At 36.3% G+C, this 23,820-nt stretch overlaps 1 protein-coding gene and 1 long non-coding RNA gene across 4 annotated transcripts in view; one reads left to right on the plus strand and one right to left on the minus strand.

Moving 5' to 3' along the window:
• Window positions 1-23,820, plus strand: part of esrra (estrogen-related receptor alpha) — a 31,287-nt gene that overhangs the window by 3,035 nt on the left and 4,432 nt on the right. Inside the window, exons 2-7 of one of the 3 annotated variants that reach the window (XM_009295473.5) lie at window positions 2,792-2,895; window positions 12,156-12,548; window positions 13,947-14,063; window positions 14,190-14,303; window positions 14,407-14,574; window positions 21,096-21,365. In XM_009295473.5, the coding sequence (XP_009293748.1) occupies window positions 12,161-12,548; window positions 13,947-14,063; window positions 14,190-14,303; window positions 14,407-14,574; window positions 21,096-21,365 (1,057 nt within the window). In that variant the 5' untranslated portion in view covers window positions 2,792-2,895; window positions 12,156-12,160. Of the gene's footprint in view, window positions 1-2,791; window positions 2,896-4,045; window positions 4,247-12,155; window positions 12,549-13,946; window positions 14,064-14,189; window positions 14,304-14,406; window positions 14,575-21,095; window positions 21,366-23,820 lie in introns of those variants that run through there. The other 2 variants (XM_005161344.6, NM_212955.1) reach the window with 2 other exon arrangements.
• LOC137488819 (uncharacterized) lies at window positions 93-4,509 on the minus strand. Its single transcript, XR_011008060.2, has 2 exons — window positions 4,368-4,509; window positions 93-981 (listed from the first exon to the last, which is right to left on the minus strand). It is a non-coding gene; the product is annotated as an uncharacterized lncRNA (long non-coding RNA).

Consider the following 23,820-nt stretch of genomic DNA (forward strand, 5'->3'; position numbering starts at 1 on the left):
TGATGTCTTGAGCCAATAAGTTTCCAAAGGCTGTGCTCACTCTTACATGAAAGAATAGGGTCAATACTCATTGATGAATATTCAGAATAATGTGAGTACAATATATGTTTAATATCAGTGTTCACAAGCAAATCAAACGGAGTTTAAATTAAATAGCTCAGCATATGACTATGAATAAAGTAGAAAAAATACTTTCAAAGCATAAAGTGCTGTACTCCTTTAAAATTTAGAGCAGAGACCTTAAAGGCCAGAGTATGCTTCATTTTCCACGTTCCGCTCTGTGTAGCACAAAAAGGAGTGCACAAGCCCATTAAAGTGTCCTCTACTTCAAAGTAGACAACTGCCATATGAGCTGGCACAACAAACATATTGGGGTCTAGACTTCGACATAAGCAATACACTATGCTGCTACTTTCATAGTCAGTAAGAAAAACTCTTGATAATGAGCATTATTAATGTTCCAGCAAAAACTAAGATATATGCAATGGTTAGCTAGCTTTATTTGTTTTTCTTACTTATAGATTTATTTTTAATGATAATGAAATACAAATTTAGAGTTTGGCATTTCACCTTTAAACTCAGCTGTAAGTGGTTTCAGAGTTCACAGACAGGTCAAGGCTGCATTGCTTGTAAAAAAGTGTATCAAGCATTATTCCAAATATACATTAATACTGGTTATACATACGTCTACTGTGTAGGTTCCATATGTGCTTTTTAAATAAGTCTATTTCTAATGACTGTTGATATCATATATACTAAAACACTTCAAAAGTGCTGCTGACCACCTTTTGGTTGGACTGGGAATCTCTGTCCTTAAGAGGTTGTAATCCAGTTGAGCAATTAACCTTTCAATTGTCAAGGCTTGCTGAACAAGGTCACCTTTTGAGGCCTGCTCCGACAGTCTTTGCTCTGCAGTTGCATGCATATGCATACTGTAGTCGAAGTTCAAAGGCTGGCACAGACGACTTATCTCAGATTTCTCTGCGGAGAATCAGATTTACACAGTAAACTTTAGATTAGAAATCAGTTGATCACTGCTACTATGCTTTAGTTATACACACAACACCAACTGACAACTACACTAATCGTCACCATTGTGAAGTTATGTACTTAACTAACGTACTTCAACGAGATCAATAAGTAACCTCAAAAAAAAAAAAACTTTAACTAATGTTACAGACAAAATGCTGCATTAAAAACTTTTATATTTTAAAAATGTTAACGTTGAGTTTATATAGAATAATTATAAATGCAGTTTTATTTTTAACACCATATGCTTTATAGCACATGGCCAACAAAGAGATAAGAGTCACTGAGAGAGGAAATTTATAGGTAACTCATGAGTATATTCTGGGACTACAATGTGTGCCTGCTATCTCTAAATATAATGTAAAATAAAATGAAAGTGAAAGAACAGAACAGTTTTTTGGGGTTTTAGATGTTCTGTTAGAACTTAAATATTAGTTTGTTTCCTCTGAAGTTTCACAAGTCGTAGATAGCTGCATTAAAATAGCTGTGATAGTTAATCATTAACATTCTGTACATGAACTAGATGTATAAAATTAATGTGTATCGTATATTATTTACTAATCCTTCTCAGTAAGGTTTCGTTTGTTAACAGTAGATCATGCATTTGTTAACATGTTCTCAATCGTCTTAAGCATTTAATAATTTTAATTTCAGCATTTATTTGTGCACTATTAAAATAAAACATATCTGCAATAGACTTTAATAGTGTCATTATTAGGTAATGCCAATATCTGACATTAAGTCATTAAAAGTCTTTATTGTACACCGTTTACTTCTTTAAAAATCATTCAAAGATAAATGTGAGCATGGGGAAGGCTGTCTTGGCAGCTATTTTTTATTTCTTTGGTTTCATCTTAACTTTTATACCTATTTTATTTGTAATTATTTTAAAATTTGCATTGTAGAAATGTTTCAATATTTGTATTTTTCTAAAAGAAATTATTTATTATAAATTTTTGCATTAATTATTATTTTCTTATTAATCTTCTTCTAAAGTGGGTAAATAGTCTCTCATCTGTGTAGTCTATTGTTCCTCACATGTAATTGCTGTCATACACAGAGAGCGCTTTCGGAGTAACTGCGCTTGTCCTTCAAAGGCCTCCAATGACTTTGACCTTTGGAATGTGTCAGAGAGCGGAGGGGGAGGGGAGTGTTGTGTACAGAAATCATATGAGAGGATCTGAGTGTCCGAACGCATGTGGAGACTGAGTGAATGACAGTGAGCAACACCAGAGAAACGGCTCCTGAGAGAAAGACAAAGAAACGCCTTTTCCCTCAGTCAGCACTTTCTGCTGTAGGTGTAGGTGGTGAGGTGTAAAACACGGATACGGTGTAATGGACACACCGATTGTTATTATGGGGAACAAATCAGGTGCTACGAGATGTTTGAGTGACCAGGAGTTTGTTTTTTTTTTGTTTTTTTAAACGAGAGGAAGAAATATAGGAGAGATGAATTTCTATGCAAGACTTAACACTGACTTCAGTGCGACATTAGCTAATGTTGGGTCTGATTAAATCTGGGATTTTTGTTAGATATCAGTGATGCTTTTATGGCTGGTTTAATTTAGTTTTACTTTCAGGATGAAGATGTGGTTTGAACTAATGGTGGTTTCATTCTTATTATCATCATCATTTAGCTAAATGCTTCTGCTGATGCAATGCATTTTCTGAGGCCTCATTTTGTAATAGATAGTGCTGTCATCTATATTCAGTCTAAAATAAATTTGTTGCTGTGTCACTAATTTTTCTCTTTTCTTGCAAGGGTTCCTAATGCTCAGCTTGAACTGACCTGTAGTCTTCTGGCAGCAAAATAAAGTGAGATCCTCAGTATACGCCAGACAAAGACCTTTGGCTTTTCGGCAGAAGGTAAGATTTTTTTAATTGTGTTTTATTTATTTAATTTTATTTATAGTCTGTTGAGTATAGTTTTCTATCCTACATACACAGTGTGTTAAATATGTGTATACAACTCTTGAGGGTAAAAAAATGTAGGACCACTTCAAAATTATTATCAATTCTCTGGATTTGCCAATAATAAGTACACTTCCACTTAAAAATTTGGGGTCAGTTTTTTTTTTTTGTGATTTCTTTTTTCTTTAAAGAAAATTATTTTGTTCAAGGCAGAAAAATGTAACAAAAAATAGTTAAATAGTTAAATATTTAATACAATTTTAAATAACTGCTTTCTTATTGTATGTAGTTTCCAACAAAATTATTACTCCAGTCATTTTTGCTTTTATTACTATTAACTTTAATAATATTATTACTATTACTACTAATAATATTATTATTATTATTAATAATGATTATAATTAATATTAGTGATTTCTGAAGGATGATGTGAAGACTGGATTAATGAGGCTGAAAATTCATTCATTCCTTTACTGTTATAATAATAATACATTTTATTTAAAACATGCTTTTCTGACTCAAATTATTTAAAAAAAATTATTAAAATATCTTCTAAACTACTTTTGAGCAGTTATTGTATAGTACAATAACATTTCACAATTTTTACTGTATTTATGAATAAATAAATGCCGCCTTGGTGAGCAGGAGAAGCTTATTTAAAACATTTAATAATCATACTGACCCCAAACTTTTGACCGGTAGTTTACATTTTGAGAAACTGCCATTTGTGTTTTGTGTAAGAAAATATTGATAATTCTTTAGAATTTATTGATAATTCTTTCAAGAATAATAACATCTAGAGCCCTTACTAGCAGAAAAAAAACTAAAAATGACTCTAGGTCAATATAAATACTGTCCATGTTTTAGAAATTTGCTGTAATACTTATAAAATGCATCATTGTTTTACGTCAAACTTACTAACATAACTGCCTCGAGCAGCTACAAAATGACTTGGTGCTTCACTCTTTCAGTCACTATTACTACATTCTCATTAAGTAATCTATCAGAATCTTTTCATAAGTAATCATTGCGTGATTGTTTGAATATATTTAGTAAAAGCGCCTGTGAGCGACTCTCCTCCTCCTGAGGGCAGTCAGTGACTCATGATGTAACGTTTGTCAGGGGGAAAGTGAAGTTCAAAGATGCGCACTGCTAACTAAACCACGCGTCTTCAGGCATGTTTATGGGGCTACAACCCGATTTCTTTGTTTTGAAAAGCCGGTGAGTCAATGAAAAGCTAATTTTGGGTGCAAGCTCTTCAGTTGAGACGTTTGGGGGAGGCGCGACGGATCTTGAATGAGTAAAGGTAAGTTAGCGAAAGCTAAGCTAGTGCCCAGTTGTTCATATGAGAGCTTGAGCGCTCATTTAAACACTGAACAGCATGAAAAGAGAAAGAGAGAGAAAGATAAATAAAAATACAAACTCACAGCTTCAGCCCGGCTGAAAAGTGTAAGCTTTACAGAGGTATGATATGTGTTGACTCGGTTGATGAATTTGTACAATAGCACAATAAATGCTGCTGTTTTATATTTACATCTGGCTGACCTGACCGAGTCATTTTAGTGAACCAGACTGACTCGGTTTCTGAGAGGTTCTGGAGTGAACAGATTCGACTCATTGAACCAAGAACCATAATGTCCGATTTGAAATAAGCAGAGAAGGCTAGTTTTAATGTGATATGAAAACGAGTGAAATTATTTGAACTGCTTTATACAGGATTAGAAATATAACAGCTGAAACGTACTGGAAATATCACAAAGTACATAACGTTATACTTTGAATTTATCGTAAAACAGTTATGTAAACATCGCTACAAACATACTAACATTTGACTAACATGCAGAAACTCAGACTTGAAATATGCAAGCGTCGTTTAATCCAAATACAGGTTGACCTGTTGGCTTTGTTTTCGTGTAACAAGGTGAATTAGGGCATACGAATTACAGTAAGCTCCTTTATCAATCAAATTTAATAAACCGCAATATGTACCTCCAAGCGGTTGGAGCGTGAAACGTCATACCGGGTTAACACAGGAAGCATGTGATTACGCGATGACGCAAAATCGTTTTGAACCGGTTCATTTAAACGAACAGTTCAAAAGAACCGACTCAAAATGTATCGGGAGTCGGAATTTCTATCCCATTTCAAAGCAGCTCACTGTTTAATGTACTTCTATGCAATGAGGCGAATCGGAAGTCGCACATCGGTAAGCGAGGTTCGAGCAAAGCTCTGCTGGAGACACGCACGTGTGTGATGAAGACTGTCGTTTGCACCGCATGACCAGATTGCGCCTTTTTCTTCATGGTCTGACATTTACAGGTTTCTTTGAAGAGGAGCGCTCCTCCATCATCCGGTTCCTTCAATTTGATGAGGGATTTAGAGATTTCAGCTTGTCCTCACAATGAGCGATTGACTCATTTACCTTCCGTGAACCGGCGGCGCGTGTCCTCGCTGTAGCCACGTGGTCATTATTAGGTTTAGTAGCAGTGCTCAATGTATTGTAAAGCACTGTCATCATAACCGGTCAGAATTAGAACAAGTAGAAGGCAAACTCCACAGATTTACTTTGGATTTACTTTTCCTAATCATATTTAACTGTGTCAAATCTTTTCTGTTGGAATGGGCAGTGTAGTTTGAATTCAAAGTTCGGCTGTTATGCAAGAGTGACAGAATGAACGTGTTTGGCAGAAAGTACAGTGGACTTGAAGGCATTGGGGCACAGTTACATTCTGCACACTCGCCAAAATTGCAACACATCACACAAGCAGGTGAAAGGGGATTGTGTGTGTGTGTGTGTGTGTGTGTGTGTGTGTGTGTGTGTGTGTGTGTGTGTGTGTGTGTGTGTGTGTGTGTGTGTGTGTGTGTGTGTGTGTGTGTGTGTGATGTTCACTGAGGACAAATGAAGGTGGAAATTTAGCTTTTTGACTCTGAACGGCCGACAGGACAATATGATATATACGAGTCACTTAAAGTGCATTAGTTCAGCTTTTTCAATCTTGAAAACGCCATAAAATATGATCTCGATGTGTGAGAGACCCTCATTATAAATTTAAAAGGCATCTATGTAGTTTCCCAGATATAAAACCCAGAATAAGTTAATAATTGATTAGTACTATTATTTGTAAATAATAAACCTTTATTGAGAGAAAACTGATTTTTTTTAATGTATTTTTTTTCACAGTTGTTTTTTTTTATTTTTCATTTAAATTCTTCCGGACTTTTTTTTTTTTTTCCTAAACTCAGTTAAATAAAAAATAAAATCACACTTGTTTTATTTAAATTACAGTTTAACAACAGTTTATTGAACTTTTTCCCTCAGAAAAAGTTTTATAATTTTTTCTACATTTTCATAGAACAACGTGATTTACGCACACCCAATATTTTTCAGCTAATGATAAACTTCTGGTGAAAACTTAGTGACTATTTTCAGTTTCTTAAGATTACTTTTACACAGGGTGTCCATGTGGTCTTAAAATATCTTCAATTTTAAAAACACAATTTTAGGCCTTAAAAAGTCTTATATTTACTGAAATATTGTCTTGTGGGTCTAAAATAGTTTTTAACGGGTCTTAATTTTCTTTGTTTATTTAAAGCTACCCAATCAATCCAACACATTCATTTACTAACAAATACATCTGAAAAAAATAAACTGAATAAACAGTCTGTTGCGCATACACTTTGTTTATAAAGGTTTTTTAATGTTGTTAGTTATGTTTAACGGTTATGCTGTAAAAAAATCTATATAACTATAGGAACTGCTTGCTTGGACACTTTTGTAATATGTGAATAAGAAAAAACTAATTAGAATTACAAGCAAGTTGTATTAGATAAGCCAAGTACACTCTTTTTCCTTATGGACGATTAAAAAATATTTAGCGTTCAGCCCTATAAAAGCCTGAAATTTCATTCTTCATGGTCTTTAAAAGGTTTACAGTATGATGTTGTAATGTAATTAAAAAATAATCAGTTAAATAGACTCAAACATTCATTTAGTTGTTCAAGCATAAAATGAGATGAAAGACCATGTAACCACTAGCACCGTCAGGATGAGCAGGCGAGCACAGAAACTCTATTGATAAAACTGGGGTAAATGAACTGTCATATTTTAAAGACATGGCGGGGGAAATGGGATTTAATGTAGTGCTTCTTGTCTGGTCTGAGACATACTTTGTCATATATCTATCAGGGAGTGAAAAATCACAGATTTTCAAAGAAATCACGTCAAACATGGCAATTTTATAAAAGAAAGACAGTTCACCAGAAGCATTGAGACTGGCTGGCTGAAATTAAAACTCTGTGTGCATATAGCCCATTGTGTTATTATTCCATAACAATAGTAGCAGTGGTAGAATTTTTAGTAATATATTCAGGGTATCTGCAGCGTCTTAAAAGGTCTTAAATCTCAAAAGCTACATTTTAGGCCTTAAAGTGTTAAATTTACTGAAATATTGTGTTGTAGGTCTTAAATCTATTTTAACAGGTCTTAATTTGCCTTTGTTAATGTATAGCTAGCTACCCAGTTTGGTCATTAACACGTGTACATCCAACAATCCATCTCAACAAAACTTGTAACTTTTTATTTAAAAATTAGCATTTAATTACTTTCCTTACAGTAACATTTGCTTAAAATTTGTTATATACTGCTGAGGATAGTGACCTTACATATTTTTTATTATCAAATTATTCTTATCGTAGACTGAAGTAATTGACAGCTATGTTTTGTTTTATTCTTACTAAGGGTTATAGGGTATGTGAATAAATATATTTGAAAATAAATGAAAAAATATTTAAACGTCGGCGCCGATAGCCCAGTGGTGCTGTGCAGCAACATATAGCCCCGACGTGCTCATGGCGGCTTGAGGTCCTTTGCCGTGTTTTCCCCTCTCTCTGCTCTCAATGCTTTCTTGTCTGAAATCTCTACTGTCATATCATAATAAAAAAAGGTGAAAAACCTCTTAAAAAATACATTTCAAATATTAAAGCAAAATTATTATTAAAGGTATTAAATAAATGTTAATAAGTTTTTCAAATCAAGTGAAAATTTCTAACTGGGGTAGAATTTAGCATGTAGCCTTGTGCAAGTCCAAAATTGTATTATTTATAATGGTCTTAATGTCTTAAATGTAACTTGGTGAAACCTGCAGAAACCCCGATATTTTACTTCACAATAGTAATATATTTCTGTCAGAATTTCAAGTTAAAGCAAACTCATTTTTCAGTGTGTTGTAATAAGTGTGCTTGAATTGAAGTCAAAAAGATGCAGATATCATTGACTGTATTCCCTACTTGGCAGCCATTCTGTAACTTGGGTAACGCTGTGTGTGCTAATGTGATGGATGCTGTCTCTTTCTCGCTAAATGCTTAAAATGACAAGATCAGCACATGGATGAAATGGCATCATAGGTCAGTTTATCCCTCAGGGGGGTTTATAAACTGGGTACCATGGAGCAGACCAGAGTCTGTAGGGCATCTCCTGTGGAGGTATAATTAGAGGATTGGTTCTCTCTCCTGGATTAATGACCCTAATCTGTTGTGGGCGGAGGCCATGGCACTGGGATTATGGACAGATTTGTGGTGAATTCTGTCATGTGCATATGTGTGTTCACTAGGAAAAGCATCACAATTCATTCTCACCTGTTTGATATTCTATCTCTATTGCTTGCAGATTATGCTAACTGCTACAAGGTATTCTCGACCGTTTGTCAGCAGAAGTTAGCCAAATCAGCCACAGATCAGACTTCCCCATTTTGGGATTAAACTCAATGTATTAGTGTTGAAGCTTTTGTACTTATTTGGAAACGGGAAAATACTGTGCTCTTTGCATAACTGCTTCTACGCTGTCAACAAACCAAAATAGAGAAACAATTTAAGATAAAATGTAAATGTATTGCTTGCATTAAACTGCTGTGTGAGCGCAGGTGAGCAAGTTGAGCACAGTATTTTAAAATGTTCTCTCTCTCTCTCTCTGGTACCGCTGGGAGGTTTGATTAATTGTTGTGAATTGGTTTGTTCAGAGGTTTCAGTGGAGAAAACAGTACTTGAGAGTGAGGATGTATAGGTTCATGCTCGTCTTTGCGAATGAATGCTGTCTGCTTACTCAGCACGCACCTGTGTTGTAAGCAGTAGAAAGGAGCAGAACTGATTACTGAAAAATAAACAGTAGTTGCTTTGTTTTTGCCTTTGTCTTGTTGTTTCTTCTTAAAAAAACTTTTAAAGGAGACTGATGCTGCATTTGTTTTGTGAGGCCTAATGCAAATATTCAAACAGCTATTGGATTTTTTTGTCCTGTTTACATTCACTTAAGCCAAATGAAAGAAAACATGAAGCATGTGGCATCAGTTCCAGTCTGTCATGTCCAATTTATAACTTCAGTGTCGCATGAACACCTTAGCCCACATTGTAGATTATTCACATAGCTGACACCATCATGAGCATTTATACTTCTGTGTTCTCCCTGCATTACTCTGCAATACACTAGTTTGATGCATTCGGAAGTTCATTCTGTAAATGTGTGCGATGCTACTGTGACAGTAGTTTAAACTCGCAACCACTAAGCGGCGAATGTTTAATTCCAATTCAACTTTAATCATGGATTAACCACAAAACAAAAGTATCAATCTAGAGTAAACCCATTTAAATATACACTGGTGTCTACTAGACGAGACTTGCATGACAGCTGACATTAATGGCCTGTTTCCACTGAGTGGTACGGTATGGTTTGGTTTGGTACACTTTTATGGCCGTTTCCACTGTCAAAAGGTAGGGCTGCTTGATTTTGGGAAAAATCACAATCACGATTATTTTGGTCATAATTGTAATCACGATTATTTAAAACAATTATCAGTTGAAGTCAAAATTATTAGCGCTCCTAAAAAAAATTTTTTTTTTTAAATATTTCCCAAATGATGTTTAACAGAGCAAGGAATTTTAACAGTATTTCCTATAATATTTTTTCTTCTGGAGAAAGGCTTATTTGTTTAATTTTAGCTAGAATAAAAGCAGGTTTAAATATTTTGAAACCTATTTTAAGGTGAATATTATTAGCCCCCTTAAGCAATATATTTTTGATTGTCTGCAGAAGAAACTACTGTTATACAATGACTTGCCTAATTACTCTAGTGAAGCCTTTGAATGTCACTTTAATCTGAATGCTTGTATTTTGAAAAATATCTAGAAAATTATTATGTACTGTCATCATAGCAAAGATAAAAGAAATCAATAATTAGACATGAGATATCAAAACTATTATGTTCAGAAATAAGTAAAAAAAACTTCTTTCCATTAAACAGAAATTGGGGAGGAAAAGGGTTGCTAATATTTTGGAGGGCTAATAATTCTGACTTCAACTTCATATATACAGTTATTTTCCACCCTGCAAAGGAAAGATAAATGAATATAATAGAATAAAAATATGAAACAAACTGTGCTTTAAGCATCTTCACTGTAAGAAAAACACTTTAGCTACAAAAATCCTTCAGTCAAGAGCAGAGAGGGATTTTCTCGTTTTGTTTAATAATGATAAAAAAAGGCAGCAGCAAGAATAGTGCACTGTCTCTTTAATGGTTTCTCTTTCACGTGTCTTTTGATCTTCAACTCGTTTGTTTATTACACAAATGAGGGTTAATATGAATAATCTCTAACCACTGCGTTTTGAAACCTATTTGACCATTAAAGCGCTCGCGTTAAGATGACTTTAGATGTCTGCGCTCCTCTGCTCGTCTCAGTGTGCGAATGAGAGCGAATGCTGACCGTCCGCATGCTTCTGGCTGCACTCACATAAGCACACACTCTTACGCGCTTTTAAGAGCAACACATGTGTTCAGCTGGAAATGGGGCGGTAAATGATGCAATAATCGTTTATCTCGATTAATGCCTTTTCATAAACGTTTGAAGCCAAAATCGAAATCGGATTTTCGATTAATTGCACAGCCCTATCAAAAGGCGCACCGTATCACTTTTTCGGCACCTCTTCGAAAGGGTACCAAACACGAGAAAGGGTACCAAAAGGCGGAGCTAGATGCGCAGCGGAACGCTTTTGGTTTACAGAGATACGTCATTTGCTTACGCAACAAGCCAGAATGAAAACAAAAAACCCCGCCATGTTTAAAATACACACACAGCCGAGAGATTACAGCGGAATTATATATACATATAGCAACGAGCCATGGTCGATCCGTCTGTTTTGTGAGAAGTGCTTTTCATATGATATGTAAGCGACTCGTACAGCTTTATCGTAGACATTTCCACGAGCGAGAATGATGCGACTGAAACTTTGTCATACACCACACCCACCAAAAGGGTACCCTTGGTAGTGGAAATACAAGCCTGTAAAGGTGACCCATACCACCCCGAACCATACCGTACTGTACCAGTCAGTGGAAATGAGCCATAAGTCTTGAGAGCGAATATCGATAAAGAAGTATGTGATCAGCTGTCATAGCTTGCGTCCATTATAATAATGATTATGTTTTTAATATATAAATATAACATTCATTCATTTTCCTTAGGCTTAGTTCCTAATTTATCAGGGGTCATACAGAGGAATGAACCACCAACTATTCTGCCATGTTTTAAGCAGCAAATGCCCTTCCAGCTGCAAACCAACACTGGGAAAGTCCCGTACGCTCTCATTCACTCACACTTATGCACTACGGCCAATTTAGTTCATTAAATTGACTTATTACTCATGTCGTTGGACTGTGGGGGAAACTGAGCATCCAGAGTAAACCCATGCGAACATGCAAACTTCACACAGAAATGCCAACTGGTCCAGCTGGGCCTCGAACCAGCAACCTTCTTGCTGTGAGGTGACAGTGCTAACCGCTAAGCCACCATGCCACCTCATATAAATATAACATGATAGAGAAAAAAATAAAACAAAACACTAGTAGATGCAGATAAGTCACTCTGTCATCTTAATGAGTAATTAATTATTCACTCCATCAGTTTGTTTTAGCTGATTTATTCAGGAAAGAGACTGATCTATTTGCTAAAATGATGACTCACTCGATTATTAAAAATGTGGATTAATCCAGAAATTAAACACCACCTCACCTGCACATATTGATGCAGATCAGGTGGTTGGATATATAATATATTTATCCTTTTTTAAAGCCACATTTGAAAGATTGGCACCCAGACACCCAGACTTGACCTTCATGGTAATGCAGATGAAGTTAATACCTAAAATGTTTGTCTCACATTTTTCTCTGCAGGTATCATGTCTTCCAGAGAACGACGCTCTGACCTGTACATAAAGGCTGAGCCTAGCAGTCCTGAGGGAGGCGGAGGAGGTGGCGGAGGGAGGACCAGCCCAGGAGGAGCATCTTCAGACTCCTCTCAGAGTGGAGGAGGGGGATCCAGAGGAGAAGGCGCTGGCCGCTACTCCCCACCCCTCTACACACCTGCCCTGCGCTGCCATTTTAAGGAGGAGGGTGCAGATGGAGCCGAAGAGGGCTCAACTGGTAGTGGAGGAGGGCGTTGCAAGTATGCGTTAAGCACACTTCCCAAAAGGCTGTGCCTGGTGTGTGGAGATGTGGCATCTGGCTACCACTATGGAGTGGCTTCATGTGAAGCCTGTAAGGCTTTCTTCAAAAGAACCATACAAGGTGAGCACCGCATATTCATTCATTTTCTTTTCGGCTTAGTCCCTTTTTTAATCAGGGGTCGCCACAGGGGAATGAGCCGCCAACTTATCCAGCATATGTTTTACGCAACGGATGGGACGCAACACAGGGAAACACCCACACACTCCCATTCACACACATATATTACAGCCAATTTAGCTTGGTACTGCATATTTGTTGTTACTAATAACTTAAAATAAGTTCAACCAAATAAAATGAAACTCTCTCAACATAACAAATCATATTTATTAAGAGTTGAATGGGGTTTGGGTTTTGATTAGAACCTTGAATTAAGTGCTTTGAGTTAGTACTAAAAATGGCATGACACAAATTAGGCGGCCAGCCATCAGAGAGCATCTGCCAATCTAGTTTTTGCACATTCTAGTTTGTAGTCACCTGTAGTCCTTTTAGGGTGTGTTGACACTTGACAAGTAGCGGCGTTTATTGAGGTCACACTTGAAAGTGTTTTTAAGTTCACACTTATCAGGAGTAAGTGTGAATATTACACATTAAAAAAAACATAGAAAGACTTTTGAAAACTTGGTTCTCAGTTTACTATTTACACTGCGTCTGAAACTGAAGTTCTTTTAACTTGACATGGTGTCTAAAATACTTTAACATACAAGTGTAAAGTATAAAAATCATGCATGTCCAACAAGAACATCTTTACACTGAAAAACAATAGAAAGGTATCGCATTAGAATGGAAAAAGTGTTTTCACTGTGTGAATGAGCCCTAAGACAGTTTGTCTTTCTGTTGTGTTTTCACTGGATGCATTCCAAAATACACATATATAGTAAGTGTAATTATACATAAAGTGTAATCCGATTTGAAAATGAATCACTGCTCTCAGCATTTGCTCTGGCATCTTTCAATGAATGGCTGAAATAAAGTTAAATAGTTTAATCAGTGTAATTGATCCTTCCCAAAATGAACTTTTTTTTGTTGTTGTTGAAATTAAGTAAACTTTGGTTTAGGATTTTTTTTTAACCTTAGTATCATATTACAAGTAGTTAAATTAATTGTTTTAAGCTTAAAATGTTTATTAGTTAAACAAATTATTTTCTTTTATTTGAATTATCGACATTTCCTGTTTACTGATAAATGAAATATTTCTGTAGCACTAACTACATGTGGTCGTTGCCAGATTAGGGAATCTAACTAATCTATATTTATTATAGTTATTTATTTTATAATTATATGAGGTAACCTTTATCATAATCCTGTAGTAAGCATCTGTGGTTAATATTATTAATCTGTAATAAAATGGACAATAATTCTGTAACAAGAACACAGTAAAACAATTATATTTATAATATTTATTAATATTTTAATGCTAAGTATAAGGCTCTTGTATAATGGTTTCCCTTCATCCAACAGGCAATATTGAGTACAGCTGTCCTGCCTCTAATGAATGTGAGATCACCAAGCGCCGCAGAAAGGCTTGTCAGGCGTGTCGCTTCACCAAGTGCCTCAAAGTAGGCATGCTCAAAGAAGGTGAGGTGGCAGCTGGCCAACACAACCAATCCTCTCTCTAACATTACACAAGTACCTCACAGTGTATGGTGTGATCGGCAAGCAGTGCCAATGCCATAATCCTCTTTCTGCGTTTAACGTGTGTAGGAGTTCGCTTGGACCGAGTCAGAGGTGGACGACAGAAGTACAAGAGACGCCCTGAGGTGGAAAATGCCACGTACCAGAGTGCACCAATACCTTTAAGGAAGGAGGGAGAGAAGGGTATATATTTTAGTTCAAAAATAAATGAATCATTTTATGGTCTGCAATTGGTGCTACATTTGCGGCTAATTCAGCTTAGTAATGTTTAGTTTGTTTTTCTCAGGTTCATCCAGCATCATTGTGTCTCATCTGCTGGTGGCGGAGCCAGAAAAACTGTTTGCTATGCCAGACCCCCTGCAGCCTGATACAGCCCAGCGCACGCTCACCACTCTCTGTGACCTGGCCGATAGGGAACTAGTTGTCATCATCGGCTGGGCCAAGCACATTCCTGGTAAGTAAGAGCAATAAGAGGAACAGCGAGGCGGTTGGCAAGGAGACCCTCTCAAGTAAGCTATTCTGGTGTAAAGCGACTGGTTACTCACTCTCATGTTGCTTGAGTTAAGCTAAAGCAAATTTACCACAAAGTTATGCCTGCTTTAGCCTTTGAATGTATGATTCACTGTCTGATTCACAGTGCACTTAAACTGGAAACCACTTCCACAATCTGGCTTTTATTTGTTTGTGTTTCTAAGAGGACTAATTAGGGTTTTATTTCATTGAAGTTGGAAATATAGTCTTGCAGAGGGAGGAAATAAGCATTGCATTTTAAATATAGAGCTGCCAAAGTTGGTCAGCATCAAATGTTGTTTAAGACAACTTTTAAGTTGTGCAATTTGCACCTGACTGCAAAGGCTTCGGTATATTTCAAGTGAAACTTCAGAATAAATTGCTATGATATAGTTTTAAAGAAAATCAAGCCAAAATGAAGTACATGTCAGTAGTTAGAAATGATGACAGAATTCACATTTAGAAGATATTCATTCTTTCTTTCATTCAGTTTATTTTCGGCTTAGTCTCTTTATTCATCATAACTTATCCAGCATATGTTTTCTGAAGCTGCAACCCATCACTGGGAAACACCATACACTCATTCACACACACACACACACACACACACACATACACCACAGACAATTTAGTTTATTTAATTCACCCATAGCGTATGTCTTTGGACTTGTGGGGGAAACAGGAGCAACCGGAAGAAAACCCATGGGAACACAGGGAGAACATGCAAACACAGAAATGCCAACTGACCTATCCGACGCTTAAACCAGCGACCTTCATGCTGTTAGGCGACAGCGCTACCCACCACTCCGTCCCATTTAAAAGATATAATAATTTAAATCTTTCTGTTTCTTTCTTAAATTGAGAAACTAAACTAAATAAACAAAAATGCATCAGTCATTATTAATGACATCACTATGCATTTTAGCTTCTTGTCTGATCTTCAGACCAATTAAATGCTCTGTAGCATCTAAAGCATCCTGCCCCTATAGGACATGTCTAAAATCATTAGTTATTTGCATACACGCAAACACTTGCGAAAAAAAATAAATAAATAAATAAATTATACGTAAAAGAGTGTGGATTTGAACTCTTTGAACTTTTAGTAGTTGCATAAAATGTGAGGAGGAATCAGGAAAAAACTGGGATGCTGAAATGCAGTGGGCATGTTATGTTCTGTTAAATTATGTTTGTCAAACACAATTACAATACTGCATATAGTGTGTGCACCAATTATGAGATATACAAACACTAGCTATGTTTCCATCCAAAAATGCAAATTAACTTTAAGCGCAAAACTGAATTATTGCAGAAATAGATATGCGAATAAAGCAGCGTTTCGATCCAGCGAGTCAAAGAGAACAAAATCAGCACTTCCTGATTAACTGGCACCCAATATCAAATGTAAAAACATAATTTGCTGCGGTAGAAGGCGCTGCGTGAATCTTGTCTTTATTTAATAAGTAAAAAAAAGGCAGTCCAGACATGCAGTGAACGTGCGGTAGCGTTTATGGCTTGATAAACAGGGCACAGATGCTCTTGATTCTGGAGGTAATTATAATAATATAACAACACCAATGCTGGCATTTTAGAATAACCAAAACAACATTTCAGATGTTTTACAGTGTGCTCAGCCTGCTGATTTGTGCATTACACAAATTCACACAAATTTTCACCATTACATGACCTTTTTTTACTGTGCATACTGGAATGTGTTCGGTAAAGTGTTTCCATTGTAGTTTCTGCACATCTTTTCTTATCGAATAAAAAGTTTATCTTACTCAGTTATGCACATCTTGACGTTTCAATCAACCGTTTTCTTTTAAGCACATATCCAAAATGCACATAAAAATAGGTGGATGGGAACATTGCTTGTGAAAATTTCCTTTCTTATCCTTTCTAGAATAAAGCCTTCCTGTTAATGTCACATAAACCTGCAGCACACACGCACAGCTTGACATCATGTAACAGAAAAAATGTGCGATTCAGAGTAGACAAAAAAATTCAGACTCCTTGGAATTATACAATGAATATTGTTTTTTATAGTGGAGAAGCTGCTAGATGTGGCTTTAGCTCAGCAGCTGTGGCTGGCAGAGATGTGTTATAAATGAAAGTGCACTGGCTGTTTTTAAAGGCGAAAGGAACTATTTTACTCATTATGTCCTGCTTCGATTGAACAAAGTTGCTTGATCACAATCACTTCAATTGGACCTTCAAGTTGAACCAAAATGAGAGTTTCTGTTATCTAATTGTGTGGCTTTATATTTTGCAGATAATGCTGCCCCTATATGCTTGTGAAACAAAATAATGAACTTTTTTTGCTTTGACTAAATTGGCTCATTGGTGAGAATAAATTGCAATGTGGACCAGAGTGAAGTGCCACTTAACTTTTTCAGTTGCACAGTAGTGTAATGTTACTAATCGTAGTACTAAAGGTTGCTTGAAATCTGTGCAAAAAGTCCACTCTTAAAAAACCTCTTCCTTCATGGTTACTTCTGTGTTTACTCATGCTCATTGTTTATATGAATTTGCTGGCCAAATGCCACTCAGATGCTTAATGTTGGATGGAAAGAGAGCAGATCAAATGCTAATATATCGATAACAGGCTAACATTTCAGAAGGCTATGAAAAGGCCATCTAGAAAACAGTTAGTAGCTTGTTAATCAATGCTGGTTCTCACATTTCTGCAGTGCTGTAAAGTGCTGATCAATCACAACTCTTCCCTGCTGAAAACAGGTGCCTAAAGAAAGATTATAATTGAAGGCAACTGGAGCAGGTGAGTCAGAGCTACAGTCAGAATGTGGAAGACTTTCCTCTTAATTGGTGTCCTAGCTCAGTCTTGGAAGGAGTCTTAGAATGATTTTGTCAGTCTCTGGCTATTTTCAAGACCTCCTATTTTAGAGCACTTTTCTGAGTGTCCATCGCGTCTTGGTACTCATAAACAACTCTTATGCTGCTCTCTATACACCTCTCACTGCACACATCCACTGGATCTGAATTAAGTGGGCATTTTTAGGCTTTATCGGAGAAGAGCTGTTGTGGCATTGACGTTCCTGACAGCCTAAAAAAAGTTGAGAAACTTTATGCAGATTGGTTGTGAAAAATGCCAGTCGTCATGAAGTGGAATCTTAACAAGTATTTTAACATCTACACATTGCTAAAATTCCAGAAAGCTACATACTACTGTATTGAAATCCTATTGTTTACACTAGGGCTAGGAATTGGAACCAGTTTGGCCATTTGATCAAATTCTTAATAATCTCAAAGTCCCTTTAAGGCAAATCATTTCACTCGATGGTCATCTTTGAAACGCCTTTTAGGCAGTATGCTTGAATGACTCTAAAGACAAAATGTTTAATTGACCTTTGTAAATGAACACCCTAACTTCCGTTGAGGAAGAAACAAAGTAGTTTTTACTGTTTTTTTTTTTTACCACACAAAAGTGTTCTTGGAGCTTTGTGTGAAACTAATGTCTTGGGGGATGTAATAATGTTTAAACCATGTGATCCCTAAAATGATAAAAATACTATATTATTAATGCCGGGCTAGTACATGGGGATATCACTTTGTAAAGAAACACTATGCATCTGTGCACATCCAATCTTGTAGTCCACCATCATTGCTTTAGTTGGCAAGTACTCAAGACCAGTGTTGGGCATTAACGCCTTACTTAATAGCATTACTTTTGACAGTAACACTGTAATGCATTACTTTTTAAATATAGTAACTCCGTTATCATTACAATGCGTTTGTCCAATATTTGGTAAATTAATTAATATTGACTGCAGTGTAGCTCACTTATTCCTGTTTACAGTGGCGACACATTGTGGGATTGGTGAATGCCAACGAACCACCCTTAAAAAGACTGGACAAAAGTCAAGTGAAAACAGAGATCAAATGCGCGCAAGGTACATCAAGTGTGTGCGCAAGAGAGACGGGGTGCATACAAGAGAGGCCAAATGTTCTTGCGGGAGAGACCGAATGCACGCGCAAGAGAGACCAAGAAACCATTAATATTACTATTATCAATACTACTTTATTTGTTGTTTCAAATAAATAAGTACACATTTGTTATCTGTATAACAAAACTGATTCGTCTAGTAAACACTGTGACACATTTCTGTTATATTTCAGGACATGTTATTTAAAAGGGTGGTCCAGAAAGTATTTTTAAGGCTTGGTTGTGTTAATAAGATGCAAAGCAATGTGTGCTCATGTTTCACTTGAAGGTAATCATGTTATTTTTTCATAAATCTCACTTTGATTATATACAGCTACACGGCTAACATGAAAACGACTGATATATTTCCTAGTTCCTCTGAAAGGCCCACCCTCAAGTGACTCCGATTGGTCATCGTCATAATGTGCTGTGATTCGCGGATCGGCTCCATGTCATGCCCGCACAAGCACGCGCGTTTTGTGTAAACAGTCAGTCAACATGTCTGTAACGAGTGAAAATGGGATGCGGCTCCTTTAAGAGAGTGTTTGTGTGCCATTGTGTGTGTGTGTTTATACTGTGAACTATCTGTAACACGAGAAGCGCATGTGCGAGGACCGATGTTTATTTTTCTTTTCCGGATTAAGTTATTTTCTGTGGTGACGCTGCTGACAGAATAAAGCATAAGATGTGGGATGAGACCTTTGTGAGCCTTGATTGATTTTTTTTTTGGTGCTACACTCCAGTTAAGAGAGCATTGCTGTATTTTTTTAACTCAATGCGTTACATGACGTATTTCACACATATCCGGAATATGCCTGTGTAAGGAACATGAATTGTTCAAATATAACATGTAAAATGCATGAAAGTTAATGGTAGAGAAACTGCCGTCGCACACAGAGAGACCCACGTGCTGTACATGTGTGTGTGTGTGCCTGTGTGTGTCTGTGTGTGTGTTTACAGCAGTTTGACTGATAAATATAGATTTGTAGCTAAATCATTAGCGGTGGCGAACATTATTTCCCATTGTTTACATCTTTGTTACAACATAGCGTTAAGGCTAGACACTGTACATGTCATGATCAATGTTAACAAATAAAATACTTACAGGTTGTGGCTCAGAGTTCACAGCGTCTCCTTGTAGTTGCTCCATCTTTGAGGAGATTTTAGCTGAATCCAGCACTGAACTGAGAGGGATTCTGGAAGCTGTATTTTGTCATGCTTGCTATGTATTTTAAAGTTCTCTGGAACATAATTCATATTGAACTGTAAGCACTTCTGTGTTTGGGTTGTGTCATATGGAAGCCCAAATACAGAAACAGAGAAGCTCTGTGGAAATAGCAGGATGGCATTTTCTCCTTCTGCTATAACGTTACAGCGCCTCTGGCCACGGCCTTATGTGATCTCACAGGGGGCGGAAGTATTTTTTGTAGTCTCCAAAGTTCATTCATTGTAGGCTTTGCTAAGCTAACTCTGTAAAATCAAGGTCTCCCTTTGCATTGAACTTTGAGCATTTTACATTCAGAGATGCTGTTTATGTTCACACAGCTACATTACACATCAACTAAAGTTTAAAATATGATATCGTAGTGGACCAACACTTTAAATGTATAGTGTTGCATTGCTCAGAAAAAGGCTGTAATTTTTTTTTTCTTTTTTTTATTATTGTTTTACATATCTTTATAGCTGTTATACAGCAGCAGATTTTGCACTTTGAATATACACAGCTAATTTTCCATGGGTTTGTTGACATGGCATGTTTAATTTATGGTTAGTTTGAAAAATGCTCATCGATTTCATTTTTGAGCAGCTGTTATGTTTTTGGTGTGTTTTTAAAATGCATCAAATTTATGGTTGTCTGTAATCGCAACTTTTTGGTGCTGAGTTTCACCAAATTGATTCAAAATGAAAATTCAGATTACTTTCATTTATTTATTTCAGAATGGTTTTGTGTTTGTTGAATAGTTTTCATACTTGAGCTGTGAAAGAACATGTTTAAGGGTTAAATAGTGTTAAAAATGACTTAAAAATTTGTGTTTAAAAATTACTTTTTATTCAAGTTTGTTGTGTTTTAGTTGTGAGAAAGCAAATTGGTTGATCAACAGTGTATTCTTCATGTAGCACCTAAGTGTGAGTAATAATAGGAGCATAAAAGTGTTCTTTGGAAAAGTAACTCAAAAGTTACTTTTAACAGTAATGCATTACTTTTTGGTGTAGGTAATTGATAAAGCAATTGAGTTACTTTTTGAATGAAGTTACTAGTAACTGTAACTAGTTACTATTTTTCAGTAACTAGCACAACACTGCTCATAACATACCTGTTTTCACAAAATAAATAAATAAATAAATTGTTTCATAGTTTACATGGTATCGTTTCCGAAAACATGCAGTTTAAAACCAAATTTTCTGACCAACCTTTTGCCTAAATCAGAGATAAACCATCTGTGATTTTTTTTGCATTTTTGTTTTGTTTTCTTCTGCAGCAGTGAGCATGTATGGTCAACCTCTCTCTCTGTGTTCCCCTCACCCAGGCTTTCTCTCCCTGTCACTGGCTGACCAGATGTCCGTGCTGCAGTCGGTGTGGCTGGAAGTGTTGGTGTTGGGGGTTGCTTATCGTTCTCTGGGCTGCGAGGACGAGGTAGTGTTTGCTGAGGACTTTGTTCTGGATGAGGAGATGTCTCGTGTGGCCGGTCTGACCGAACTGAACGCTGCCATCAGTCAGCTGGCACGCCGCTTCCGGGCCCTGCAGCTCGACCGCGAGGAGTTTGTCATGCTCAAGGCCATCGCCCTCACCAACTCAGGTGCACTTCCTGTCACCATCTTCCTATTAATGACTCATTCATTCCACTTCTATTTTTATTCCCTGACCCTGACTGCTTACCTTCTGATCAAAACCCATCTGACCCGACTGAGTCATGCAGTAATTAAGACCAGACACTATTCTGTTTTGTGTCGTGTTGAAAGCATACGTGTCTTGTCATTGTCTGCGCGTGCCAATTCATCCCCCTCCCGGAAGAGCCCATGAAACCTTTAATTACTGTAAATAATAAATTCAACCCCCGTATCTGCTTCACCTACTGAATCTGTATTTGTTATGCAAATACTGGGAGTCGCATGCTTTGAATCTTGAACACACCCAGTAGCTCTTCCTTAGACCTCGCGTATCTGTGTGTACATGGCAAACATTAACCCTCAGCAACACACTAGTCTATGGGTCAGTGACATTTGGCACACATGCCAAAATTAGCATAAGAATCATATTATACGTATATCAGATTTGTTGAATTGTTGTTCCGCATGTGTATTTATAACTTGTCATTGGAGAAATCCTCAGGACTGAATTCGGAGCACACACAATTTCTACAGGCATAACAATAATAATGTCATGCTTCAGGGCAGTGGCTCCCAACCCAGGGGTTGTGACCTGCAATTAAAGGGTCACTAATGATTTACAAGGGGTTGTCGAGCTCAGTCTAGTTTGAGTTATAAGTAGGGATCAAAAGGATACCAGTTTAAAGGCGAACTAAAGAATTATAAATGTCCTTGCAGGTAAAAATGCAAATAACTAAATGTTTTTACTTAGAAGTTCTGCAAATAAACTGATGAAACTAATTTACTGAAAAAAATTCAGAAAAAAGTTTATCCAGAAAATAAAAGAAAACGTTCTAGTTACTTTATAAAAACAATAAGTGGTGCATTAAATTAGACTGAAATAAAACATTTCAAATCATAAGGTTACACTTCATCTTTATGCATTGGTATTAGGGCTGTGCGATTTGGGGAAAAAGTCTAATTTCGATTTTTTTTTATTATTATTATTATAATTTTTTATTTGATTAGCAATTTAATTTTATTTCAGCTCAATAATCTGTATCGTAGCTTCTTACTGTTAAAATGCAGTGAGTGTTAGTTAAAAAAGGAACTGACTAACTTAATAAATGATAAACTGAAATTTATTTTTAAAAAATTTGAAATAAACACTTTTTTTTTCTTAAGACCAAATAAAAATCAATAAATGACCTTACATTTCTGTAAATAAGTTGTACTCAAATTAGTAAAATTAGTAATAAAAATAATTATAAAAATAAAGAACTGTCAGCAAACTTGTACTTTGCTGTTGCTTGCTACTAGATTAAGTGCCACTGGCAATACTTTCAGTTGACTTTTTAACAAGACACTTATCACTCGATTGTGCTCACTCACTTGGCTAGTAAGACTATCACACACAGACAGAAGTCACGCATTTGCTCTGGGCAGGGGAAATTAAATAGTACGAATATATTTCATATCGCAGCCCCTTGCGCTTAGCTAATGTCAACATTTCAAATCGCAATTCGATTAATCACACAGCCCTAATTAGTATATTGATATTTCATTTTTCTAAATAGTATAACATTTCAGGATCTTTCTTAAGTCTGCTGCATTCTTATCCTCCTCATAGTTTTCTTTCTCTTATCTTTAAAAAATTTGTTACAGTGATCCCTCATTATGCGCGGGAGTTAGGTTCTAAAAACAACCCACAATAGGTAAAATCTGCAAAGGAGTAAGCTTTATTTTTTACAATTATTTTAGATGTTTGAAGTCTGCAAAACCTTCACTACACTCTTTATACACTTTTCTCAGACAGGCTTAACACTCTCAAAGTTCAAACCTTTGTAGAAAAATAAGTCCAGTTTTATAGAATGAAACCAAAGATCAAAACCATTTGATCTATACTTATTTCTTCTGTGATGGCGCCCTACAGCCGCATAACTTCTACCTTCTTTTAGCATGTCCAGAAGTTGTGGTGCTACCACAGGTGCCTTTGACTGTGCAGAACGTTTCGTTGAGATTGTGGGGAGAAAACTTGAAAACATACAGTACAGCTATTCAGAGATCGAAGATTTATGTAAATTGATTGACAATGGTCTGCAGCCAGTCAGGACACTAAACACAATGCGCTGTAGAATAAAAGCATGTCAAATTACACAAAAAAAAATCCATGATGCTGCGTGGCTGTGAAAAGCGAACCATGTTAAAGCGAGGGATCATTGTACTCCTTCTATTATGTGCAAATAACTGTGTTCCCACCGGTGATGGAATTTCTAGAATATCATGGAATTTTAAAAGGTCAATTCCAGACATTGAAAGACAGGGATTCATATTTTTATATTTGTTTGTCCACACCATTGAATATCTGGGGGGTTTTTTGTTCGTTCCTTTAAATTTTAGTTTCCATTTGTCAATTTTATTTTTAATGCCTATTTTGTTTGGGCT

Source organism: Danio rerio, chromosome 21 (genome assembly GCF_049306965.1).
Source record: "Danio rerio strain Tuebingen ecotype United States chromosome 21, GRCz12tu, whole genome shotgun sequence".
NCBI lineage: Eukaryota > Metazoa > Chordata > Actinopteri > Cypriniformes > Danionidae > Danio > Danio rerio.